The sequence below is a fragment of the Typopeltis vanoorti genome, chromosome 5 (assembly GCF_054136105.1).
Source record: "Typopeltis vanoorti isolate ZY-2024b chromosome 5, IOZ_Tvanoo_1.0, whole genome shotgun sequence".
In the NCBI taxonomy this organism is placed as follows: Eukaryota; Metazoa; Arthropoda; class Arachnida; order Uropygi; family Thelyphonidae; genus Typopeltis; species Typopeltis vanoorti.
Window position 1 is genome coordinate 115,775,289 of NC_143553.1, and position 19,899 is coordinate 115,795,187.

At 36.4% G+C, this 19,899-nt stretch overlaps 1 protein-coding gene across 1 annotated transcript in view; it reads right to left on the minus strand.

The window, feature by feature from the left end:
- The window catches only part of LOC150106742 (uncharacterized), a 347,960-nt gene that overhangs the window by 166,635 nt on the left and 161,426 nt on the right, over positions 1-19,899 (minus strand). Inside the window, exons 2-3 of the mRNA XM_090393311.1 lie at positions 7,612-7,980; positions 582-1,259 (exon numbers count right to left, since the gene is read on the minus strand). Of these exons, the coding sequence (XP_090249437.1) occupies positions 582-1,259; positions 7,612-7,980 (1,047 nt within the window). The remainder of the gene's footprint in view (positions 1-581; positions 1,260-7,611; positions 7,981-19,899) is intronic.

A 19,899-nucleotide genomic window follows, 5' to 3' on the forward strand; every position in this document is an offset into this window, starting at 1 on the left:
GATTGTGGTTTGCTTGGAGAGGTGCCAGTCGTAAAACGTTCTGAAGCACTTTAATGCCAATTGGTCTTTAAAAAAAAAGTCACTTTATGAGATTTTATTGGCATGCAACTACAATAAGAATGTTTATATTTCTCTTTTATACCGTTGTGTATGCACTCCTACAATCCTGAAAAACAAAACAATTTGGAAACAGGATTCATTATTGGTTTGTGAGCCTAAGTCTCCAAGTTTCATTATAATCGTTGGTAAGTTGGGGTTGGTTTTCAACTCTTCACTAGCACATAACGGGTGGTTAATTTGTTAGACTTTCATTTGAGATTCAGTCATTAAATGCTAATGATATATAAAAGATGATTAGCTGTTAAATCACTTATTTTAATAAATACATTATTATTATTGTTTGAGCAAAGAAAACTGGTTATTAAAATTAAACACGTTAGTATTCTAACGATATAAATACGTCATTAGTGACATGTTTGTATCGTTAAAAAGGGCAAGAAAAACTTATTCGAATTAATTTCTTCTACCTGGTGTAAGGTCAGGCATGTTATGTACAAATGTTATGTAGAAAGCTTACTTACGAGGTATGTAGGCAATTCGTTTGCTGTAATTGTACGATGTGCCAGGCAGTTTAATGTTGCAATCGAAAAATGTGAGTCCTTCGTGCGATAGTTCACTTTCGTGCAAAATAATCGTCGCTCTCACCGTATACATTTCCTGACTTTCATCATCGTCATGTTTATTGACAGTTTTACTTTTTTCACCGTTTTCTTCTTCATGTCCATTGCCATTTTCATTATTACTACTCTTTCCATTTTCAGTTTCTTCCTCTTCCTCCTCCTCCTCCGCATCTTCTGTGTCCTTATTTTCCTCTTCTCCTGCATCTTCTTCCTCTTCATCTTCCTCTTCGTTGTTGTTCATCTCGTTTGTTATTCTTCCTATTTGTTGAGCGTCCTTAGATGAATTTTTGTCATTTTGATTTTTACCATTGGCAGCTGCATTGTCTTTATCGTCATCGTCATCATCATCATCATCATCCTTTCCATTTTTATTATCATCGTTGTCGTCGTCATCGTCATCATCATCAAGACCAGAAACACTCAGCTCGGGATCTTCTATTAGTCTGGGATCGACATCTGTGGGCCCCATCTGAAAAAGTTGGATTTCAGGAAGAGGGTAGATGCCATCAGCTTCGCAGGACAAACTTAAAGTCTTTCCACTCATTCTCGTGTAGTTGAAGGAAACATCTTTGGCAGGAGCTGAAAAGAACATGGCATTAAGCAATACATAAAATTCAGTTGCAAGCTTTCATAAAATTTACGTTTAAATAAAACTTATCCTACATTTAAAAAAAAATGTTTTGCTAGCATGAATAATCAGGATGATAATTTTTAATGTTAATTTTGATCAACAATAACATTTAAAAATTAATATAACCTCGTGTTAAATAATAAATATAAGAACCACATTTAGCAAATCGATGAAATTTAGGTTGAAAATGACAGTCATGCGCAGTAGATGTTCCAAAAAATGTTGATTTCAAAACCAATATTCTTGGATAGCAAACGCGTCAAAATCCCATAATTCCTTTTGTTCCATTTGCCTTTCATGTTGGATTTCAAATCTCCAGTAAGATACATTACTTAGATTTTTTTTTTTGTTCAAAAAAATGCGATGATTTTTCTCGTTCTATACGCAAGCAAATCTTTTCCATTGCATTCCTTAAACCTTTCTCTCCGCTCCAGCCTGGATTAAAAGGAAGGCGATCACTTGCTTGGTTTCGTCCCTGTAAAACATGCCCTTTCCTTGTCAGCGAAGCTGCAACAGCTGGTGCATTGGCACAAGGATATATTCCTCCCGTTGTTCCCCCTTTTAACCCTCCTCCTGAATACCTTTTCCATCCGTTATTTTCAAGTCACATACCTTTCGGATATAGAGGGCGCCACTATGTTCGCTCGACGGTAAACTAAAGGATGGGAGGACGTTAAGAGTAGCAAGAATCTAATTATGTAGCACCTCGGTTATAACGTAAGAGGGTGTTTATTCAAGCTTCATTTCTCCCTCGATGTTATGAGGGTTGTGTCAATTTTCAGCCTGTTTGGACGGAAATATAGGCAATTAATAAAGTTCTGCAAGTGTAATATTAAATTCCTAAATATTAAGCTAAACTGCCAAAATGTTGGCCTTGGGAATCAAGTCTGTGATGATGGGAAATGCTGCGATGCATTACACAGCAAAACGAAGTTAATCAAACTTCCGACAGATGGCGTATCGATATTAATTGCACTCCAAACAGCGCTGCTCTCTAGAAAACAAGTGGACTTTTGACAAATAATTACTAATTATGTGTTAATGCCTCTGGCACACATTTATAAACACAGATGGAGATATGTTGAGAATACTTCGGTGCAAAAGAAATGTTTTAATCATGTGAGCCTAAGGAAATAACCAGTCAGTGAGTAGATTATTGTTGATTGCACTTTCTAAAAAAGTTGGTATCACCGAGATTCCCCAGCGGTAAGTGAATCTACTACTGCATTGCCGTTAGGTCTCTCGACCGAATGCACGAAGCCTCCTCAGGTGATGCACGATTGGGAGTCCTACTCGACTGTCTGACAGGTATCTCTTTGCGATAGAGAAGTGCCTTGATACTTTCTGATGGCAGTATGTATTACCGGAGGATATGCAAATACTGGGGTACTTTGTACACACGCACGCACGCACGCAAAAGGAACGTCTTCTGTGGGACAGAAACAAGTGGAGAAAAGAACGATAGTTACAAAAAAAAGTAAAAACAAAGCAAGAGTGAATCGATTGCAGGAAAATAGAGAGTAGAAATAAACAAAACGGAAAGAAAATGAAGAAATAAGTAAGCAAGAAAGAACAAGAAAAAAAAAGGAACATGAGGAGGAGATAGAAGAAGATAGATAGGAGAAGTAAAAACAAAACGGGGAGAGGATCAACAATGGAGAAAAAAAGAGAGAAATGAAAAGGAAAAGGAAAGAGAGAAGGTGAAAAAAAAATAAAATAAATTCTCATTAACTGAACCTGTATAATTCAGAGCTAAACGTTCATTTTGAGCTCCTATAATAAAAAAAAAAAAAAAAAAATATATATATATATATATATATATATATATATATATATATATATATATATATATATATATATATATATATATATATATATATATATATAAGCGATAATGTGAATGAACAACCATATCGAAAATTCGATAAAAAAAATAAAATAAAATGTTACCATTTGCGGAAAGCATGTCCAAACCTGAGCACTACATATTTTTATTAGCGCTGCATGATGTGATAGCGATGCTGGTGGGCCCATCGGAAAAGCAATAAAAGACATACTTTAAATTCTGTTGCTGTTCGGTGGTTGTTTCTGTATTCCCGTCATGGAGCAGACACACTTGGAACTTTTTTTTTTCTTTGCCACTGCCATTTCAGGCTACACGCAAGAATGAATGTCATGCCACTGTTTTACGGTTGCTTCCTACGGTTATCTTATTATCACTATTTTGGAATCCAACCACGTCAAGTCTGTCTTATCCAACCCCCTAGAGTGCTTCAAACCCTTCTATTTTAGTTATTTTTATAGTAATTTTCGTCAGGCGATTTTTATACTTTTTAAAATAGTTGTGTCAGTAATTAATCTTTATTTTAAAAAATACCCTTAAGCCTATTTAATTGGCCTTTTCTTATTAAATTAGGTTTAGTTAAGCTCTTATGATTAATAGACAAGTAAAAGTCTTAACTCGGAAAAATAAACTTAAAGCAGTTAAATGAAGGATTCCTTCATAATTAGACTTATAAGCCTACATAAGTAAGACTCCTTTTGAAAAGAGGCCTAGTTAAGCCTAATTAGGCTTAACTAGGCCTCTTTTCAAAAGGAGTCTTACTTATGTAGGCTTATAAGTCTAATTATGAAACGAGACTTGGTTTAGCCTAAGCCTCGTTTCATAATTAGCTTTAGCTAAGCCTCTTTTCAAAACTAGGTTTAACTAAGCACTTATGTAAACCTGGTGTCATAACTAAAACTTTAATTTAACCCTAGTTAATTCTTTTAAAAGACCGCAAAGTACTTTAATATGCAAAAATTGAATTATCTAGAAATAACATAAATAAACCGAAAAGAATAAAACCTAATATCTTTAGCAATTTCATCGATTGTTATTTTTCTCAAAACTATTTCCTAATTAATTATGTCAAGTTTATTATTTTTCAATTAAGGAGTTCACCTCTAAGTTTAAGTTTTCCTTACTGAGTTTTCAAAGTTACTCGAAGAATAATCGTGTCTTTCGTCAACTACAATATGTTTACAGAATAGAATGTGCGTGTATGGGGGTGGGTGGGAAGGAGGGTTGGCAAAGAACTTCGACTCTAGATGAAATCAACAATGATGATTTTCTTGGCAAGACAAACATTTACAGTTCGCTCCTGTCATTGACGTTGTATGCGTAGCTTCTTGTTGCATTGTTGAAAAGTTGGGTGGAAAAGTTGCAAGAGAGTCCTCGTATACTCAGATTGTTGTCATTCTGTCATATCTATAAAGGATGCGGGAGGTTAATTACTGTTGAAAGCAACTAGCCCCGCAGAAACTCATGGGAAAATCTAATTGAATACCCTAGAAGAGTATTTCACGACAGGCTCATTATTTCTGTTAATTAAACCATGTCAAGAAGAAGTTTTCAAAATATTCTCGGCAATGTTCGTATGTTTGTTCTATCTATCCACACTTAATGCAAGTTTCCCTCGGAGTTGACAAGGCAGAATGCTTTTCGCTGGAAGATTGAAAAGGCAGATACTAACTATGGAAATTGAGACTATAATAGCTAATGACAACAGTGGGCATCTGAAGAACTTGGGAGTTATCATTTATGTTTACGAAAGTGCTTTCTATCTTTATTTTTATTCAAAACAATCCACTTTATCCTGGATTTCTGGTCTTTTTTTTTAATTCATAGACATCTGGTTTTTTCGTACTCAATAATTCAGTTATGGAAGACCTCCAAAAGGTGGCGCTACTCATTCTTTGTTAGTGGAGTTCTCGTAATTAATCTATTGTGTTTAAAGTAAGCAGATTCCTCATCTTTGGAGTTGTTTGTTTTCATGTTTGATTTAAGTAATCACTTCAGAGAAGCCTTGGGAACACACCGACCATGAGTTAGATACGATGGAATGTTGCTGCAACAATATACTCGTACATACATACAGTATGCATACTGTATGCATATTCATTTTATGTAATGAAGATTGCTGCATGTGTGTAAGAACCTGTATAGGTTATGTTTTTCTGGTTGTTTCGTTTCACTTAAAACACTGATCTATTCTTATTTCCTTGCACACTAGATGTACATTTCCAGAACGCAGTCTACATTAGCAACTTTCAAATGTAATAATGGGCCAAATCTTTATACGAAAATTAATTTTAATACAATACATATTTCTTTTTTTCCCCTTCTTATTTATCTGTATCATCATACTCTAAACAAATAAATAAACCCGTATTCTAAGCAAGAGTAACCGTACAATCACATCCATCCTACCATCATTCGTTCCACCTATCCTCATAGTCCACACTCGGAAATCCACCCTCCAGTTCTCGTTTTTCTCCCTATCCTGCACACGTCATCAGCGACTTCGTAGTCAACCTGGAAAACGTTGTCAGCAATAAACCTTTCTGAACTCTCTGCAGAGAGTGCATGCCTTAGGTTACGACAGCAGAGTTGCTGAGAACAAGCCATACAACTACTTCTAACCCCCCTCAATTCCATACAACGTTTGGACTGGTGTCTTTCACACCGTTCCTAGACCGTAGATGATTGGAAAAGGGTCTGTGGAGTGACGAATCTCGCTTCCACGTGTTTCACTTTGATGGTTGTATTTGGATCTGGAGATTACCAGGGGAACGATTCCAGTAGGACTGCATCATTCCAACTATCGTTTGGTATGGGTGTGTTTCAGTTGGATGGGGCTTGGTCCATTGAAGGACGTGCCCAAAAACCATGAAGGTCAGATGACTTTCTGGACAAGGCATGCTTCTAAAGTTGTGGAAGCGCTTCGGAAGTAATCCTCCGCATGATTCAGCACGACAGTGCTCAATGCCATACTGCACTGCACGTCCGAGACTGGTTTCCATAAAACTACATTAAAGTGTTGGACTAGCCGGCTCAGAGTCCAGACTTTAACCAAATGGAACACCTTTGGGACGAATTAAAACACCGCATTTCTCCAGACCAGGGCGGCTGTGATCAGCATCAGCAATGGGGTAGCTTTGAGCGAGAAACGGAAGACTATTCCTGTTGCAAAATCACAAATTCGTTGAAAGCATGCCCCAAAGGGTAGCTACTGCCATTAGGCCAAAAAGTAATTCCACGCGGTAGTAGAAATGAAATCAAAACGCATTTTTTGACCACAAGTAAGTGTCCAAATACTTTTGTCAGCATAATGTATACACTGATTCGAAAGAAACCAATGGACATCAGTGTGATAAAGGTAGTGCCCACCTTTATAAGACGTAGGACCTCCTTTCGCTGCGATGACTGCAGCAATCCTACGGAGCTTAGTTTCCACAAGCGTACGATTGCGATCGATTTGAATTCTGAACCATTCTTCCTGTAAGCATGTAATAAGATTCTGGGCTGTTGTGGGGACGACGTCCCTTAACATCATTCGACGCTCCATTTCATCCAACAGATGTTCAATAGGGTTGAAATCAGGGCTCTGTGAAGACCAGTCAAGTGTGGTGACGTTCGTGTCCCCAAAACCACGCAGTTACAGCATCAGATTTATGACCCGGAGCATTGTCATGCTGAAAGAGACAATGGTCAGTTCTGTAGAAACGCCACAAATTAGGAAGCATTGCATTGTCCAGAATATTCAGGTACATCACTGAGTTCAATGTTCGTGGCACCACAAACAGAGGATCGGAGGGCAAACCATGAAAAAGCTGAACCATACCATCAAACCTCCACCTCCGATGTCATAGTTGGGTTTACTCATTCTGGTAAGTGACGTTCACAGGGCATCTGCCAAACCTACACTCGTCCATCTGCTCGGTAGACGATGTAGCGTGATTCGTCGCTCCATAACACAGCTTTACAAGCCTTTACGTCCCACTGTACACGCTCTTTACCCACTGAAGACGACGCTGCAGGTTGGTTCCTGTAATCAGGGCTTCCATATTGCAGTCGTACATGTGAAACCCATGTTGCGAGTCTCGGTTCTCGTTGTTTTAGTACAGAGTCGTGTTGTAGTCGATGCCCGGAATTCCATGTGTGTGTGTGTGTGTGTGTGTGTGTGTGTGTGTGTGTGTGTGTGTGTGTGTGTGTGTGTGTGTGTGTGTGTGTGTGTGTGTGTGTAAACTACTTACGGATCATGTCGCATGTCTCCACAGTACAGTTCTGTTAATTGTATAATACGAGGGAAAATACGAAAACAATGCTACATATCTACCTTTTTTCCCCCTCAAAATATATCATTTATTTTACAATGGATCTTTTTTTTTTTTTTGCTATACTTCCATAATTACACAGAATAAAAACCTACACAAATATTAGAAAATTTTCTAAAATCAAATAAACTGTATCATTACCATACACAGTCATGACTTGTTCTGCTACATCTTGACTATGCAAAGACACTACAGTGCATGAATATTTCCCGCTATGCTTCGTAGTGGGGCGAATAATGTTTAGGGCACGAAAGCGAGTAAAGTTGTCAGAAGGTGAAACGGAATAATTCCAGTTAAAATTCTCATAAATTTTTTCCGACACAGATCTGGTCCCATGTTCTGTTATCCATTGATAGATAGGATTGGGATCATTATCTATATACCACTTTACCACTAGTTTGTCGTCCTTGTCTGAATATTCATATTCACAGTCCAATGTCACTGAATCTTGCGTTCCATTTTCTACCCATCTAGGCACTGAAAGACGTGTGATTTGGATGGCTTCGTATCCTGGAAAGAAAACCAAAATTACTTTTATTTCTGTTCGGTTTTTCATTAGCAATATTTTGTGCATTGCACAGATGACATGACATTAATATATCATCAAATGCTAAATACATAAATTAGTTTTCATTTTAAATATGAATATGAATAGCAGATTTTTCTGCTGCAACTTCTGTAGCTAAAAAAGAACTTAACTCAATTAGAATTCAGATAACCAAGCCAGCTGTAGTTTAACATATCTAATCAGAAAACATAGGGTTTCTTTCATTTTTATATCATTAATCTTGGGATAATTCGGAAAAAATATTCAGATAATTACAGTACTTGTTAGCGAGATTGTTTAAACTGCTGAGACATCCAGAAAGGGTTTTCATGTAAACAACGTACCAGTAACGAAGCAAGGAGTTTTCTTCATTTTAAAATCCAATTAAAAAAAAAACCGTTAAGTAGTGTCTGAGGATCTTTAAGAGAAACAAAGAAATATTTAACAGAGGAGAAAAAATTAAAAATTAAAATGCTTTCGTTCTAGAGATGAATATATTTTGATCTCGTATTATAAATAAGACAATTTATCTTTCTGGTGAACTATACCAATCTGGGACAAGGTTCTTATTGTGTAAACAACAAAAAACAGCATAATTATTGTTAGCATGGACTGATGAAAAATGTAGGCATAAAAATTTATTCGATGATGCTAGCGTTTTAAAGATGGACGAATATTCAATAATGATGAGTCCCGATTCAACTCATCAACAGCTACAAATGAATACAAGTAGGTACTTCATTTGAATACGTTTCGTTCCTATGGAGTTTGAATTTTACTACATCTCTAGAAATTTTAACAGAGAACTTCACCATTACAATGCGCCTGCGCATTAAATTCAACTAATGCTGTTTTCTTTGTTAAAAAATAAACAAAATGAGACTAAAAAGATTATTAGCGAAACTCCAAATTTAATTTTAAATAATCCTTCCAGCAAATTGGTGTCTCTGGAAGCAACAAAAATGTATTTCGAAGGGAATAGCGCCCGTCCACTAAATCTGAGAATGAATTTTGATTTTGATAGCTTCAGTCACGATCATTTTTGATCAAAATCTCGTTGTGGTGGTGAATTATTTTATCATATTTTCTCTCTTCTTCGTTCGATAAATTTATTTATTTGGATGCTAGATAGATTAATGAACTGCAAACGCTTTTTTAATGTTTGCATAAAAACCTTGTAGATAATATATTATTTTTTCTGATAATAAAATTAGGGAATTATGAAAGCTCGGCGCCTAATTTATTCTTAAATTTTCCACTAGAGGCACTGTAAAGTAAAAGGCTGCGGTAATTTGGAAATAAATTAACTAGGATGATTGGAGATTCTGATATTTCGCCTTTCACGGAACTTGGAAACCTGGGCAGACTCATTACTGCCTTGCACAAGAGATTCTCCTAGGGGGGAAACTCTCTCTCTCTCTCTCTCTCTCTCTCTCTCTCTAGTTTGGCGTCATAGCTTCTGCAATCGGAGGGGGGGCACAGGGGAAGAAACCGAATCATTGCTGAATATTACGAACGATAAGGACGAGAAAATTCTTTTATGAGATCTACCGTGTTATGCAACAGCTTTGGGAAAGATTTAGTTCATCGCAAAATATATAACTTTGCAGTTCACAGATAGTGGCTGACGATAAAATATTTCCACGCAACGATAGTTTTTATTTTACAGTTTATAGCACTTTTAAAACAGAAATATAAAACTTGTCATGCGTCAAGTAAAGTTTTAGGGTGAAAAAAAAATAGTTTTCTAGTTAAGATTTTAAGTTGATGTTTAAGGAAATGAAAAAAAAAGCAGAGATAAATACCGTGGAAGAGAACGAGAGGTTAATATCACTAAAAGTAATTGCATTAAATCCGTTTCAGTAAATACCCATAATGCACAGCGGCATTCATTTAATCATGTCCTTGTTCAGGCCATGAATATTTCGTTATGGGTACTAGGGCTACTGTACCTTCATTCTTAAATATCAGTGGAACGTCAAAGATTTATTGAGAGAGAAAGGGAGCGACTCATAAATTTTTGATGACCCTTTAATAATACCATGAGCACTTTAATTTTTATAAAATAATGTAATTGTTTTAACCCTTTTATAACTTAAGTAAGCAAGCTAATAACATGATTAAGTTGATTAAAAAAAAGAAAATAGAAAAGACCATACAAACAAGATGAAATATTTATTTCAGAATTCAAGCTAATACGTGTTACTATCTTATGTACCTCTTAGTAGAGGCCACATATTTCAGATTCTTTTTTTTATTTTTACTGTTTTTAGAGCAGTTCTGCAGGCTGTATCGACTATGCTTTTTGGATGAAAATACTTGGGTTCGAATGCCATCTGTGATAAGAGGAATCTTCATCCTTTCAAATGAAGGTAAGTTACAGTAAGTTGTAACTTACCACTATCTGTGAAAGGTAGCGTGTATTTTTCTCCTGGAAACGATGGTTTTTCCATTAGACAGCACACACACACACACACAAAAAATTCTGATTTGAAACTTATAATTAAAACTCGCATCTTTTTATGATAATGATGACATAAACTCTTTTGAGAATTAAGGAGGTTGCTAAACAAAAAAAGTAGTTCTAGAACTTTCTGTGCAGACAAAGCGGAGTGAGCAGGAGAATTGTCATGATGGAGAAACCAATTCTAATATTTTGATGGTCTATATGTGTAAACCATAAGGAAAATCTCAGTGTCTTATCCTCATGACAATTTACACGATGATAGGTCTGCAAAAGAAATACCATTACAGGTCTGATTCCAATCAACAACCATTTTTTTTTCAACCAATTCCAGAGGATTAGTCGATCTCTTTTCCAAGCAACTAGATATTTTTTCCTCCTTCGGGAATAAACTACGGTGTTTAATCTCTCACCCAAGCGAAACCGTTCATGAACTGCACCCATACACACCAGCAGATACAAATAAATATTGATTAGGTTTAGGAACATCTCTCTTCATCTACCACGCCGCAAAACATACTCGGCTGCAGAAATGATGAAAAGATGGAAACCGTCTACCGACTTCCATTAAGTTAGAGCTAAAAATGTTGCATACTCCTACTGGGAACAAACAGGTGTCAGAGGATTTTATAAATGATGACATTTCTATCGACCTTTAAACACATATAATTGAACAAATAATCAATGTGCATCATGTAATTATCGTTGCATAATTTTCAGGTCCATTATCAATTGCACATCCCTTCCAGCTGTTTTAAAACCACTTGTATCCTCTTTTCGAGGACATGTATTGGAAGAATAACATCCAGTCCTCTGAGAACTTTATAAGCCTACAGATATTTATCTTTGCCTCTCATATCACGGAACAAACAACAAACGAAATACAGACTTGCGTGCTGGAACAAATAGTATCATTATTTACACAGTAAGCGAATAATCCCTTACTGTTGTCTTCCTTTTGTCTCGGCAGTTATTCACAATAAATTATTATCTGGTAGACTTATGTCTTTTATAAGAACAGATTCCTACTAAATCCTGTTATATTTCTCAACGTACAACTCCTCGATGGAGTACTTAGTAGCTGACAGAAATAAATCTCGCAATATTCCGTCTAGAGACCATTGGAAGCCAGAAGAGATTTGAAAAATGGTCGTAACACCTACAAAAGCTCGAATATCATCCTTTTACATCTGTATCAAGATGTTTACACCATAGTTGGATACAAGGCTGCTTCTGTTGATGTTAGCATTACGCATCAGTAACGAAACAGATCAAAATATTTTAGTGCACGTATTCGATATTTATGGAAGGAAACAGAAAATAGAAGATTTAAAGCCAAAAAAAAAATAAAAATCAAGAGATCAACTACCATAACATCACCAGTAAGTTGAAACGCATCTTATAACAAAAAAAAAAAACAAAAAAAAAAAAAGAGTCTCTGGTAACAGGAAAGCAAGTAAGCTGTAACTTTAGTGGTGAAAGTTTGTGTGTGTGTGTGTGTGTGTGTGTGTGTGTGTGTGTGTGTGTGTGTGTGTGTGTGTGTGTGTGTGTGTGTGTGTGTGTGTGTGTGTGTGTGTGTGTGTGTGTGTGTGTGTGTGTGTGTTGCAGCGAAGAAATTGGAGACTAACTTGGAAAGAGAGAAGAAGAAAGTAACTGTTTTCAAAGGTTGGTTGGTTGAATAAATGCTTGCGTGATATCGTAAACAGGGTCAGACAGCGGAAGACTGATTTCAACGGCATGAAATAACGATGCGTGATTGACACAGAAGTCTCCTTTGAAAACTGATCGTTGAAAAGCAGGGAAGCCTTAAGGGGGGGGGGATGGACTAGAGTTTAAACGATATCTTGGGGATTACATTTTCTATTTGAAGATCAATGGCTTAGTGTAAATACTAATAATCATATGATAGTAAGATTGATTTTAAAGCAGAGAAAATAAAGGCGAGATTGTCTCATCAGAACAGGTAGTTCTAGTCGTAAAATGTGGGATTAATATAGTAGATTTTGTTTCACTTTTTTTCTCTCTTATTCGGATATGTGTTTTTTTACAAATAGCACTTGTCTGTTCTTTTTTATCTACAGAACATTATAGCATCTGTTTTCTTGCTTACACCGCATCTAGCAATGCTCTTGCATGCAATCTATTTCCGTGATTTTTCATGCCACTTTCTTGGCTTCGCCTAGTTCCAAAACAGGAACCGATCCCGTACAAGAAGGGTCGATTATATACCCTCACAATCCCAACCCACCCATACATCCCTATGAATTTTTAGTACAATCATTTAGCTTCGTAAATGTCTGGATAATCTAAATCACTAGTTCGAGATTTATTTATTTATATATTTCTCCTTTTCTTGCAGGAAAAATTTTATCTGCTGAGAAACATCCAAATATTAAATGTTAAGAATATCGATTAAAATCCTTGGGCGATTACTCCCATACTCATACATCACCGATAGTTTGAATTTTCTATGTTCAGGGGAACTCCACTGACACACGATTTTTTTACAATAAAAAAGGCTCTGGATAATCCTAACCAAATAGAATATACACGTACTTTTAAAAGTTTCTAAAGTTTGTACGAGTGGGATTTCCAAGCCATCATATAAGACGAGTTCTAACTGGCACGTCTTCTTTTAAGCACGATCTAAGTACATGCTTTGAATGTCTTATGATATACTCATAGACGATTCTACGGGGAGGGAAAAGGTCCAGAGCAAATCAGCATTTGCTTGCTAGTCCCTTAAAATTTAATAGAAATAAGAACTTTTTTTTTTAATCTGTCGGAACCTAAGGGCCTGCACGTCTGACTCGAAGAATCTTAAAGCTGACTCTGTATTTTTATATGTCCGGACAAATTTGCAGTAAGTTCCTCACTGTAAATTTGTACAGTGGACAGATAAACAGACCGCTCTTTATATGAGATTTATTATTGATGTACATTATTCCTTGTTGTGAAGTTTGGAATAATGAAAGCAAGTCCTAACAGAGCATGCTAGTGTTCTGGTTAGACAATCGAGTCTGAATTTGCAAATCTCCAAAGAACTGCCTACCCACAATGCATCATCTGAAATCAAATAAGAAGGAAAGCTTCGTGGCTGATATTGAAACTGTTGATCATGGTTCTGAAAACACATATTGTCTTATTATCCATTGACATGTCCTAGGATACTTATTATTGTTGTCCACATATCGGCTATTGAATTGGAAACTTCTTTTTAATACAATGTTCCTCTTCGATTCCCCACACATAGTTCGGTGAGATATGCTTTGATCAATTGCTGTAGGACATTCTGTTTGTCCGTACAAGCCTTCTCAGACGACGACGATTTCGTTTCTCACAAACTGTCTTAGGAACACAGTTAAGCTTCTTAGACAAGCAATGCGTCTTATTTTACAACTGATTAAACACCCGGTATATCTCACCGTCTGAGAAGCCTTTCAGCTCTGCTATTTTCAAAATCGTGGTCCAACCAGACAGGTACCCACAATACTCCCTTTATCGAACACCGAGAGATCCTTTCTTTTTTTCCCATTGGGATCAAAGACTATTGACAATGATTGACCAGCAGCATTCGTAAATAGTTGCCTAGAACACGTGGTGACGCACGTGACCAAGTATTTTGCATATACGCTGCGTAAGTGACGTTTACCTACATCTGCATAAAAGTTTCTAATTCACTATGTCTAGTTGTCCCTGCTATAATTTCAACCAATTCCATTCCCCTATTTGGCAAAATATCACACAGGCACCTAAGAGTTTCACAAGCACTTTATTTGTGCAAACCTTAAATACGTCTTTGGCTACGAAAACAGATGTCCATCAACGGTTGATAAATGGAAACAGGATTTTTGACTTAATTGATTTCATTTCTCGCTGGTTCACACAAAGATTTTGTATCTTAACTTTGGTATAGCTAGGTCATACATCAAGGATTGTGACGACAGATCTGCGGAAATGGGACACAGGACATTACGACAAGGAATCCCATTCGAAGCAGACTTGCTATTTCCACACCATAACATCTTCGTTATATTTAATACTCAGGTTAATTTTGGCTCTATGGTCCATGGTCTACTGAGGACTGCTGTCAGTCGTTGTGATCTCCCATCGCAGAACTCGAACAGTATTGTTTGGCTTACAACGTAATAAGTCATCTTCATGAAAATTGAGATCGTAGGTTTCGGTACGAAGATAATAGCAAAACCTTCAGCTGTGGAGAGAGTCCGTTGATTCACCACACTTTTCAGAACTCCTCTGTTTATTCCTTTGTCGGTTTTCTGGCTAACCGTTTCTTATGTTTCGTATTACCATTTATTATTGAGATCATACAGAGTTCATCTCAGACGCTTTGATTGGGCTGCATTCTACAGTACAATGAGTGCATACGAATATGTGTACGCGGAAGGAAGGTATACTATAAATGCACGAGTTAAGTTAAAGATAAGAACTTTGTGAAAGATTCATTTTTAACTTCGTTTATTTATTTATTTCATTTTTTCACTAATTGACTTGTTTCAGTGTTGTTCCATGAGCTAAGAATACACTGATTTTGAAGACTTTCCACAATCAGAACCAATTCAAAAATATCGCCTTATCTACAGGAGTAGAATGTTCTTCAGATACTGCATATCACCAACCGAAAAAAAAACAGGTTAACAGGAAAAAAACAAAATCAATCTCGTTACTTTTTCATTACACCTCATATAATATTGAGGTCACATATATACAACCAATCCACGTTTTTTTCCCTCAATTGAATGATGACATCACTGTGTTCTCACACTTGTAAAGATGGTAAAATTACTTTCACGCATTTGTGTCAAAATAAATATTCAGAAATAATCTGTAGCATATTCCTGCTAATTTTCGGAACACAAACGAATAACAAAGTTATTTTCAAGTGAATAGTCGACATCTTAAAACATACTTCTCTTGACCTTTGAATTTATCAAAGTTTAAAGCTCTTACTTGTCGAAAAACACTCCAAGTTCGTAAATACTCCATGATTAAGTTTATACGCGGACAAACACCATTCCATCAGCTACACAGAAGGCGGGTGGGTATTAGCGTTGAAAAGCTAGTTGCAATTAACTTGAACAACTTAATAAAAGAACTCCTCCCACGTTTGGCCGACTTCCCTCCCTCTTTGCCGCTCAAAATGTAGCGGAAACTATACTTTAATGAACTTAGGCTGATTCGCTTGGAAATACGTCTTCCAATCAATCCTCCTTTCATCCATAACCAACCCTCTGAGCAACATCTGTCATTACTGTTAAAATGGCCGACAACCAGAAACTGGCATTGACGGAGTAGGCAGCGAAAGGATAATTACTTGTGTTAAGATAGCGGATGACATCGCCACCGTGTGTCATAATCACCTCAACGCTAAAGCGAAAGGCAGCTGGAGGTGGAAATGTAACAGAGGAATCTAGTATACAACATACTGACCGTTTTGAAATCGGATTAGAAATTTACACTGCTTTGTAGTTCAAACAACTGATGTAGGCTTAGCGAATATACAATTGGAAGGAGGATGCTGAAGATTTCTCATTTCTCCGAGGACTTCCCCAATCTAGACTCAATTAGGAGAAATGCTACGTTAGCTATAGCTTCCGTTACCCACAATGCATAGCAAAACTTTTCTTGTTAAGATCTTCATTCTCAACATTTTACGTTAATTAGATTCTCAAGACAAACCCAATAAGAAATTAAGGTCACACATCTTAACACAAAACCTAACGCCTCTTTTATTTTTTGTGAAAAAAAAAAAAGAAGAAAAATTTGTCCGTAGTTTTTATTAAGCTTCTACACAATGAAAAAAAAGTGAAGATTTATGTGTCTTCATTGTAAGAGAATGTTTAAAGGATGCTTTTAAGTGAAGATATCTTGTAAAATTCTCCTCCTTACTCATGTTTTTCAGCTAGCGAACAAGTCGAAAGTCGGCCAGCATGTTCAGTTACCTCCTCTGTCCTACCTTCTCGACGCAAAAAGTGTAATAGGATTGGCAGTTTTTTTCTCTTCTTCTTCTTCTTCTTCTTCTCTCTCTCTCTCTCTCTCTCTCTCTCTCTCTCTCTCTCTTTCTTACAACTTTTATCTTTCATTCTTTCTCTCTTTTTTTTCTCCTTTCTCATTCTTTGATTTTTTTGACTTACTACATTATTGCTAGTTGTCATCGATAGCTGCGTGTATGGGGGGTGGGGGGGGGGCTACCATAGTTAAACTGTGAGGTTATGTTTGACGATCGATCGCTAACAAAACGAAAATTCCTTCTTTCAATCCAAGCAAATCAATAATGCGATTGAGCTAAATCGATCTAAAGACGTTTAGTAGAAATGACGGCTTATGGTACCTACGTTATATCGCTATCGCGCAGACCACAGTAAGTACTAAGTCAAAACAAAAAAAGTAAGGGGAAAAAAAAAAACATTCGCTGGCCATCTGACAGAAGCGCCACCTACCGACTTGCACCGTTACTATTTTTCTCCATTACAAAACGATAGGACTTTAAATTAGATTCTAAATAGAGAAGACCATTGAATGGTTTTTAAATCTTAATGGTAAAAATATGGCCTCGTTTTCTCAAGAAAAATGCCTTAAGGAACATGCAAGGAAATCGAATCCAACCAGGCAAGCATCCTACCTGCTAAGAAATATCACATTGTCATCGAAGGTAATAATAAAGTTACAAATATCCACGTCAAGTTGAAACTCACAACTGCAAGCATCCATCGTACAGTCGACAATTCATTTTTTTTTCTTTCTCTCTCTCTCTCTCTCTCTCTACCATTTTAGACATACCTCTATAGCACGTGCCATCTATCAGCCAGTAGGAGTCGGCTGTAGCGTTATCAGACTATGTCACTATCATTAAGGAGTTCTATGGCTATGAAGTTCGGCAGTTTGAGAAAGTTTACGGGTGGAATTTACGACCCTAACCCACCCTACAGTGATAATAAATACATTGACGGGAAACTCCCATAAATCAACAACGATAACCTCCTGCAGATCTTAGGAATGCTACCGCATCAAACCAGCATTTCACGAACATTTCCCCATCTGTCTTTTTTCTGCTATTGGAAAATGCTTGGGAGTTTTGTAATTAAATACAATTGCTGTTATAGTAAAGCTTTAATAGATTTTTTTTTTTTTTTTTTTTTTTTTTGTAAATGGACAGATTCGTGTGCTGTATATTGAACCATATTGCTGGTCACAAGTGTGCTTTGATGGTAAGTTCGACATTTATTGCTTTGTTGGTATTTAACGACCAATCTGGTGGTTTTCATAATGTCACATTCCTGAGCTTGCGATATTTCCAGTGGCCAGAATGGAAAGGGTGGTTTGCAATATGATTCACATCGAAAGAAAAAAAAAAAACTGTTCGTTTTCTATGTCTATATCTTTCTATGTCGTTTTCATTCGCATTTATTTTTTCTACATTCATTCCTTGCATTCCTCTTTTCTATACTTAATTCTTTATATATTTCTCATTGTTGACCATAAATGATATTTCAATAATTACATGATTGTGACGTCATAGAGACAAGTATTCAGAAATAAAGGAAATATCCAATAGGAGATCATGCATAAATTACCGAATCCTTTTCGTGAGACGGAACAATCTTTTTTGAAACAACAAATTATTTACATAGCTATTAAATTTTTTTCAAATTGAAAGGATTTATAAAAATAAAATAAAATAAAACCCTGAATGAAATACACCAAAAAGATTAAGAAAAACTCACAAGTTTCAAACACATCCATAGTTGAGATAACTCCAATTTGGGCCATATTTGTCAACTCTCTTTCTTTCTTTCTTTTTTTTTTTTTTTTTTGTAATCATTATTTCAAAGGATAATTATCAATACTAATAGCCTGATATTATATATGACACTTTATAATAGGAGGGGATGTTATATAAATACCCGAAATTAAATACAATAACTGTAGTTTATTTTGATATTGCCTAAAGTTAATTTAGGCAATATCAAACTTTGCAATGTCACATGATTCGACACGTGCCATTGAAAAGCTTCAGTAGTATAGTAAGCCCAAAGATGCGAGACCTTTCGACACTTCTGCGCATGTCACAAGAAGGAGAATCCATTCCGATAATAGGGTAATCAATCCGTTTTCTGCGACAACAAAAATCAAGCTACTACTAGTACAGCGACAGACAAGAAAGCACGTGATTTCGCGTTTTTGCGATCAATTCGTACATCCTTAATTTCTTTCTCCCCTTCAGCATGAATCGACTATTATGCGAGAGCTTCGCTTGGCAAGTCTCCAAGCGAAGCTCTTGCAAGTGTGGGCGTACTATATCTATCAGGTAGTACTGTAATCATCACAACTATGATAGTTCTCAATGGAGCACGTCTGTATTATACTAAAAGTACAATACTTTGGGCGAAGTAATCTAGGTTAGGTGATCCAGTCTCAGTAAAGGCCAAAGATGGATTATTTTCTTCCTCACAAAGAAATCTATCTTTGAAAGCAGACAAAATGCTGCGAGAACATCCACAAATTTGACAACTACATACAATGATTTATTATTATTATTAAATAGTATTATTAAGAGAGACCTTCAGGGAGTCAGAGACTCATCGAGGGAGGATTTATCATTAAGAATATTTGCATCTAAGCGATAATTTTTATATACTTTTTGCATGTTTCAAAATATACCTATTGAAAGACGCAATGATGATACTACTGCCCTCTATCATTGAACTACCAAAATAAAATTAAAAAAAAAAAAGAAAAATTTTCTCACTCGACGCATTTCAAAGCAGCTTTATAGCAGAACTTTGAGGAAGTTATCGGAATGTGGCTAACTCAGCTATCTTCACCTCTCGTGATTCGACGTTAGCAGCTCATCTTGTAGAGCTCTTTTGATATCTCCACCTCCACAGCCACCGATATCCGAAAAAAAGAAGAAAAAAAAACATTTGACAGATGTTTGACGGAGCAAGTCCTGTTCGAGAGCCAGTAAGTTATCGATCTTAGTGGCAGCTCGGTGTCACGAGGAATGTACACCCTTCACCCACCAATGACATCAGTTGTTCCGCATGTGGCGGCCTGTCCCTTTCTTCGAAATGAAAAGAACGACATTCTTGACATTGGTCAGATGGAAAACGTCGTTTGATTCCTTAGCAACGACACAGTGACCTTGCGAGATGGCCACTGCATGGAAATTGCTTCGAAGGGAAAAAAATCAAAAAAGAACAGAAAGAGGAAGGGAGAGGATAGATAGACTGAACAAAGAAAAAATGATGGGCTGGAACAAGAAATAGAAAAAAAAACCGAGATCGAAACAAGAAAGGGAAGGTAGAGAGTCGGATAAATGGAAGAGAGGTCAAAAAAGAAGATAGATAGACGAAGAGAATGAATTATGCTTAAAGAAGAACGATATGAATAAATC